General features: G+C 35.4%; 1 protein-coding gene across 1 annotated transcript; it reads right to left on the reverse strand.

The window, feature by feature from the left end:
* Window positions 1–1,520: 1,520 nt before the first annotated feature.
* On the reverse strand, window positions 1,521–7,172 carry LOC134534597 (zinc finger protein 425-like). The gene is made up of 3 exons (XM_063373078.1): window positions 7,139–7,172; window positions 6,362–6,595; window positions 1,521–1,771 (listed from the first exon to the last, which is right to left on the reverse strand). Exons 1-3 carry the CDS (start codon window positions 7,170–7,172, stop codon window positions 1,521–1,523), a joined length of 519 nt encoding a protein of 172 aa, XP_063229148.1.
* Window positions 7,173–8,328: the final 1,156 nt, after the last annotated feature.

An 8,328-nucleotide genomic window follows, 5' to 3' on the forward strand; every position in this document is an offset into this window, starting at 1 on the left:
CTATGTGATTTCATAGACTTTAATTTCCTGAATTATAATACATTAAATAACATAATTCATTAAATTTTATTTCAAGTAGAAATAAAATATATAGGCCTACCTAGTATGAAATAATCAGTCCAATTGACTGAGCTATGTATTTAATAATATTGTAGCAATTAGATAAACAAATAAAATGTACTCATATTTATTTACCTATAGCACAATTTGTATAATCCAGTAATCAGGTATAAGAAAGTAAAAAAAAAAAGTTTTTCCAGTAATAAGGTTTGAACCACGTCAAGAATACCCCTTTGAGCTTTTCAACCACGCATTCTACCACTATGCTATTGAGACAATTGGAGTTAGAGAAGGAAACTGTGTAGTATCAACAGTGCAATGTCAGTTTTCTTAGGCATTTTAAAACTTGGGATTACTATTTACTATAACTATTTTAGTTTATCAAATATATTTCAGAGTAGTTTCACTATCATAAAGTTTCATTTGGCACACCAATACGTTTGGTATATACTCTAATATTTATTAAAGTGTCTATACACTGGTTTATGTTGCTTCATGTGAGTCCGCCATCTTTTTAACACATTTCCGTTCATCTATTTCCGTTCCATTATCACAAAATTACTCCTACCAAATGCTGTATACCGAGTGCTGAGATGTTTACACATAAAAAATTTAAATGGTACTTTATTATTTACTGATGCAGTTCATCAAATAACACTTTGGACAAAATTTATTTTTATCTGTTTTGTTAGAATAGACGCTGTAAGGTTTTTTAAATGTTTGCCATTGTAATTTTAATGTCTTTATATGGGTTAGGTGAGAAAAAAAAATTCTACATACATGTTAACAAATGGAAAATGTTATAAATGTATAATCAATCACTACTTCAGTAACCAATATAATTATCTTCTATAATTATTCTTCAGTGAAACTAGACCAAATGCTCTATAACTAAGAAAGTTTTTAAATAAACAAAATATAGCAGTGTCTCTCCGGATCACAGACATTAACAAGAAAATATACCCCCAATTTGTGGCACTCGGTGTTCAGGAAGTCTCGTTGCTAGCTCGCTTTCACACCAACACTTGACACAAATATTCTCAAGTGAGGAACCGAGTTTACTTAACAAGATCTCAAGAGAGAGTAAACATTTTTGACAAGGTCTCAAAATTGATACAAACTTTCTTTCAAGTGCTTAAGAAAGTAAGTAAATCTTGAAAAGCCCTGAAGAGAGGAAGTAAAGTTTCATTTCAAACTTCAAGATGAAGTTAAATCTTTCTTAACAAGTTCTCAAGAGAAAAAGCAAACATTATTGATGATCTCTCGAGAGAAGTGAACATTATTGATGATCTCTCAAGAGAGGAAGTGAACTTAGACAAGCTTCTTGGCTAGCTCCTGAAATAAAGTTAACTATCTTAACAAGTTCTCAAGAGAAAAAGCAAAGATCGTTGACGATCTCTCGAGAGAAGTGAACGTTACTGGCGATCCCTCAAGAGAGGAAGGTCGGTGTCCCAGAGCTGCTAAACGAGCTTGTGGACGTTCCTGACGTGCGACTTGAGGTTGCACTTGTGGTAGGCCCGGTAGGGGCAGCAGGGACACCGGAACTGTGGCTCCTTGCCGCACTCAAACTTCCTGTGCCGGAGCAGCGTGTGGCGCGACTTGTAGGCCTTGTCGCACTGGCCGCAGGGGAACAGCTTGGGGTCGTCGCCGCGACCCCACGACGCCCAGGGCCGGTCCGCATCCAACGACTCCGCCATGTCGAACCTGGGAACTACACGCACAACCATCACAGTACCGTGAAACCTCATCAATAAGTACAGTTATTATGTAAAACAAAGTTGTTTTCGTTCCAAGGGAAAACAATTACATGTAGTAAAAATGAATGATTAATACATCTATCCCAGATTTATGTCAAGACACAATGTGATGTTTCAACTAATATAATACTGATGCCATTGCTTTGCTTCATTGTAGAACATTTATAACCACTGCTTTATTATTCCGTCTTAAGCCTTTTTGTGTAATACAGTAGAAAATATTTTTTTTGAGCCACAGGTGTAGCCATCCTAAAATTGTATTTTTTAATCCCTAAAAAAAAAAAAAGTACATTCTGTGTGCGATATAAAACTGTGTGCAAGATTTAACTTTATTTGAAATTTTATTTAGAAATAATATAAAAATTGTGACTAAATTTAGTAAAAGGTTGGTTTTAACCAGGGGTGCAACAACTAAATTTCCAAAAGGGGGGGGGGGGGGGGGAGGGGCAATATACCTTTTTATAAAGAATCATCGATCCCTCCTATTGAAGCGGGGGGTCCGGGAAAATTTGTACTTCAAGGTGGAAAATGGTGCTATTTAAGCAGTTTTATTATCCAAAAATTGATTACATAGCACTTTCTTTGCCCCCGTTTGCCCCCACTTCAAGGTTTCAGAGGGGGGGCAAAATACCCTTGCCCCCCCTGTTCTTGCACCCCTGGTTTTAACAAATCTTGTTATTGCAAAGTGACAGAATTATGGTTCTTTCAGGTGTGCATTATTGAGGTTTGAATGTATTTATATGCATCTACCCACATTTTTCATACACTTGTACAAGTACGAAGTTCAGAAATAAAAAAATAAATAAATAAAAAATTCAAAAATTAATTTTATAATTTAATTTGCCTGAAAGTGTGGTGGCCAACATCATTTCATTCCTATCCTGCAAATAAATTAGAGATTAAAATGAAATAAATATGTCATTTCTGGTACTAGTACAGCTTGATGGAAAAGCTCCATACGGCTTATAGTTATTACTGTCCACCAACTTAGCCATTATGTTAGTACAAAACAATACAGAGACATAACGAGGTATGCTTTGGAGGTCGACATATGTCTCTGTCAAAATGCTGAATTTGGGATCTTGGAAATTGACACAACACCAAATAATGACTTATAAAGGAATATATTTACCAAAGTATTTATTGATCACAAAGGAAGTTACAATGTAGATGTTAGCAAAACAACTATTTTTTTAAGATATTTGTATTGAAGTTAGTAATACCCTGCTTTAGCTGGAAGGATCACCAATTTCTGGTGTTGTTAACTAGAACTTCTATAAGACAATAACTGTATCAGCAGGCTTTCATAAAAGTTTATGAGGTCTACTACATTAGCCTGCTTGTAACCACCTATGGAGTTTTTATCAAAAAAACCTACAAGATAATTGTAATGCACAGAACATAGTGATCTATTTTTTAATGTGTTAAAACAAAATTTTAGTACTACATTAACATGGATAGTGAAACCTCATTAATAAAAACCTGTTTAATACATAACTCTCATTAATACACAATGTTTTCATAGTGCCTACAAATTATGTGGGCATTATAGTGAAAATTAATTTGTTTAATACAAAAGGATGGTTAATACATAATACAAAGCTGTTTTTGTCCCAAGGGGAAAAAATTATGTGAAATAAAGGATGGTTAAAGCAAATATCCCATAATAATGTAAAGAAAAAATCAAAGATTCAGCTAAAATAACACTGATGCCATTGCATTGGTTCAGTGTGGATGAAGAGGTTGATGGGGAAGGGGGGGGGGGGGGGGGGGGTGAAATGCTTAGAAATTACATATTCTTCCAAAATGATGGTATGTATGTCTTTTTGTAGGTAGTTTCTAAACTATTGCTTTATTCTTCTGTCTTAAATCTTTTTGTAAAAAGTAATACAGTATATATTTTTTTCTTTTAGCATTCATAAAATTGTATGTAACAATCCTTAAAAAATTACATTTGGTGCTGCATAAAACTGTGTGCAAGTTTCCTTGGAATATGTACTATTATTTTAGGGATGTCATGCATGTACTAAATGTGAAAAATGTTTCTAACTTTATTTGAATTTGATTTTAAAATTATATAACAAGTGTGATTAAATTTTGTAATAGTTAAGTAAATACAAACCTTGTTATTGCAAAGTGATAAAAATATGGTCCCATCAGGTTTGCATTATTGAGGTTTGACTCTACCATTTTTCCACACAACGTAACATTACCAAATTTCCAAAATTTTCACTCCAAAAGCAGTATACCACGTAAAATATTACTTTTTAAGGTATCACGCATCAAAGGTAATGCTGCCAACTGAAATAGTTAACTAACATATTACAGAGTAAGTTTATTAAAACTGAATGTTAACAGCATTCTACATTACCCAACCATGCAAATCTAGATACTTAAGTAAGACTGATAGATACACTGTACTAGCAACACCACACACATTGCGAGTGATCAGCGACAAAATGGAATGCAGCCACTGTGTACATTAACTTATTTTAATATTTTCATTAATAATAAAAACACACATGTAAAGTTTGCTGGTAGTATAATGCAGACCAATTTTGTACTCTTATAACTCACTTAAAATAAGTTTGGAAGTAAACTGACAACAGAAAAAATAGTTTATATATACACAGAACACACACACACCATGTATATTTCATAAGATATTGCTAAACTTCCCAAGTATGTGACGTCGTTAAATTATTTTTATAAATTTTCTTTTAAATTCTGTAAATTTAAAGATAAATATAATCTGTATGGGGTTATAAATCTATGAGGGGCAAGGAGAAATAATTATTTATACTTTTTAGTGCATTTTAAAAATGTGGTATATTAAAATTTTTTCAATTAAATAATTTTTTTATGCTTTTTAGTCTTGTATTGCGCGAGTTTTCTCAACAGCTACTCCGTACACTCGTCACTATTATCAATTGAATGCGCCCCACATTTTTCATTTTAAATTTTACAAGTATTTTCATAGGTAGTACAAATTTTCAGGACAATTTGTATGGGGTTATAAAACTGTATGGGACTACGAAAAATCATTTTATACTTTTTATTCCATTTTAAAAATGTGAAATATGAAAAAATTTTAATTTAAATAATTAAATTCTGCATTTTAGTATTATGTGTGTGAAATTTTACAATCAATTTTAAACATCATGATGGAATTATAACAGAGACATTTGGCAAATAAAAGGTTTGTTTCAGTTTCTCTTCACCTGATCGTATCTGAAATACAATATTGTTGTACATACGTACCAATATTATATCAATATGTTACATTGTTATTTTTGAACAGTTCTGAAACTCAATTCATGTCCATATAGCAATGATTTTTCCACCAAGAAATTTGTCATTTTGTTTGATCTGTTTCATGAAAGTATCGACATGGCGGGAAACATGTTGACTTAAAACAAAAGGATATGATTCAATCAAAAGCTGAACTTCATCAAGATTTAATTGGCTAGGACCTTCATCGGGTCTGCTATCTGTAATCAAAAAAGCTTTGTGTATGTCAAGCCAATTCTAATCATTACAGCTCAAAGTAATATACAAAGTTGTAGGACCATGACAAGAATAAGTGCAATCACATCATTGTGAGCTGTTATTTTTATATTTTTATATATTATTAGCTGTTATTTATATAATATGTATATATTATCTGTCTGTCATTACGTTCTGAGCTATGTTTAAAGTTTCAAGGCTCTAGCTCATCTAGAAGATAGTTTAAAATTGATTGTAAAATTTGTACCGAACTGAAAAACAAACAGACAGACAAGAAAAGCAAGTTAACAAAAAATTGGTAAAAAATAGAATATGTACATACATACACACAATGCATATTTCATAAGCTATTGCTACATGTCCCGAGTATAGGTATTCATTAAATTATTTTGATTTTCATTTAAAATCTGTAACTTTAAAAATAACTTTATAGACGTATATTTTGTTGTCTGTCCTTGTACTCAGCACTGGCCAGGGCCGTATTTAGGCGCAGGCTATCTAGGCTGTAGCCTATGGGCCCGCACCACAAATGAGGGCCTGCACCACACGACACGAAAAAAAAATTATACTGCGATGTGGATCTTGTTATATTCTTACAATACGCGTCGACATAGTGTCCAGTTGTTTTGTGTGGATTAATTGCGCCGAACTAAACTCTTCTGTGGAAAGCTGACATATGAGTTGTGTCAGCATTTAGAAATTATCGATTATTTTCATCGGTTTTGGTGTCACTTAATTCCTTAACCTCTAAATACTGTTTGGTTAAACTGTCTAGTTTAATAATAAACTAATTTTTTTTCAAAATGGAAGATTGATCAAAACTATGAGTTTTGTAGGTCAATTAAAATAAACTAGCCACCCAGACCCAGGCAACAGGCACTCACTGTTTCACTGGAAGGGGATACTCCTTCCCCTTAGAGAGGGCCCGCACCACAGACTCAGCCTAGGGGCCCCACAGGCAGTGAATCCGGCCCTGGCACTGGCGGACAGTAACGATCAAGCAACAACAACAAGCTCAGGGTTTGGTCTCTAGAGACACGAGGTTCCCGGGTGGATGGACTTGACATGAGCCTTGAGGTGCGTGTTCCTCTTGGCGCGGTAGGCGCAGAACGGGCACTGGAAGGACCGCCTGCGGCCGCACTCGGAGCGCACGTGCGCCAGCACGGACTTCTTCCAGCGGTACTTCTTGCCGCAGAGCGGGCACGGGTAGCGCCGCGCCGCGCCGTCGTCGTCCGCGCGCCACGGGTTCAGGCGGAAGCTGGCGAGGAGACCTGCAACAGGATCAGCATCTCAGCTCCTCCGCCACTGCTGCCGACACGCCCAGCCGTAACCGTCGACACACCGTCTTAAACCACATCATCATTAGCCTGTCAGTGCACGTTGAAGGTAGGTAAATGATGCAGTATGTACCTGCTATTACTTGTTTATTGAAATTTACTACTTTTTACATTGACATATTTTACACTATATTTCTTAGATTCAGTGTAACATGCTTTCAGGAAAAATTTCAGTCTTATACATCGACTCCCTCCATCACTCTCCTTTATTAAACTTCACATAGTTTCTCAGAGCTGGATAATGTCAATGAGGTTAATGAAATTTAAGAACACGCTGACACCAAATACCTTGGGCCGTGAGTAGATAATCACACCAACTGGAAAAAAAATAATGTCAATAACCTTCTATGGAAACAGTTCTGCTTGCAGAAAAGTCTCGAGACATTTTGTTCCGAAAGAAATTGTACAAATTTAACTAACAACCATGTGTGTGGTCGAGACTCGAGACGCCCTAATTATCCCCCCCCCCCCTCAAACCTTGCGGACCTGGCCCGCTCTGAGCGTCGGGCATGCTGTTTAGATGTTATACATGAACACTGCTTGGGCTCTTAAGGCATTCCACAGGTCTGGTACTACTGCTGGGCAACATGTGGCCAAGAAGTAAAACGGCTTATCGGACACGTGTTTATTGAGATTCACAAGTTACAATCCGCCTCTCCACACGTTTTATACTATTAGTGCCCTAAGGCACTAATCAGTTTACAAAAAGTGCGATCCACATCTGTGGTGGCACACACGCTTCTCGTTGGCTGAATTCAAAGTCCCGTGTCAGGCACAAAAATACTTAAGTTAAACGGTCTGCTGTCCGAGGCAGGCCCCGAGGACACTAGGAAAGTGATTAAGATTGTTAAATATGAAGAATGGAATTACTAGATCAGTGTTGCAAGACGATGATGCGTAGCCGGAGATGGAGACAGACTGGGCCAGAAGAGCGTGCTCTCCGAGGCATCATGGCGCCTTCATGCCAAACAGCAGGACCGTAACTCTTAATTGGATTATGTTAATATTGGAAAAGACAAAAAAAACTTGCACAACGGAGGTACGCCCTTTCACGCCCTTGTTATTACATGAAACAGTAGCTTAATAAAGTGTATGTTAAATAACTGAGACTTTTGGTCAAGTTCGGGTCCACTCGGGATCTCCCGGCAACGTCTTTGTTTAATTAGTTTTAAGTAAATCCAACTTCATGCACAATGCTGTAAAACTAACACTTGACTATACTGAAAGGTACAGAATTCACAGGTTTTTTGACCAATTAGTATGTACACAAAATTAAATATTTCTATACAGATGTTTTGGTATTTTTATTAAATAAACATACAGATTCATGCATAATGCTTTACATTTGTAGTGTTATATAAGTACATCCATAATAGAATTTCACTATATATCAGTAAACTAATGAGTATGTAATGCATTTTAATATTTTTCACTGTTTCACAAGTAAGCATTAAGAAAGTGTTGCACTTTATCCTTAAAATATAATGTAGTAGGCATGATGATACTATGAAATTCAATCCAAAATAATTGGACTGTTTCTATTTTCTGCATAATAAATGAGTTAAATTATCTTTACTCACAAATTCCAAATATGAAAAACAAAATACATGAAGCACCTTTCTTCTTTTTAATTTGTTTTCATATTCAGTTTTGAAAGCTGTACTAAT

Source organism: Bacillus rossius, chromosome 7 (assembly GCF_032445375.1).
Source record: "Bacillus rossius redtenbacheri isolate Brsri chromosome 7, Brsri_v3, whole genome shotgun sequence".
Classification (NCBI taxonomy): Eukaryota; Metazoa; Arthropoda; class Insecta; order Phasmatodea; family Bacillidae; genus Bacillus; species Bacillus rossius.

Bases quoted from the DNA above. Each gene is read 5' to 3' on its own strand.
- LOC134534597 (XM_063373078.1), bottom strand. From the start codon at position 7,172: ATGCCCGACGCTCAGAGCGGGCCAGGTCCGCAAG. The intron at 6,596-7,138 runs GTTTGAGGGGGG...ATCCTGTTGCAG, and splicing joins GAGCGGGCCAGGTCCGCAAG to GTCTCCTCGCCAGCTTCCGC. The intron at 1,772-6,361 runs GTCTCTAGAGAC...TTGTGCGTGTAG, and splicing joins CATCCACCCGGGAACCTCGT to TTCCCAGGTTCGACATGGCG.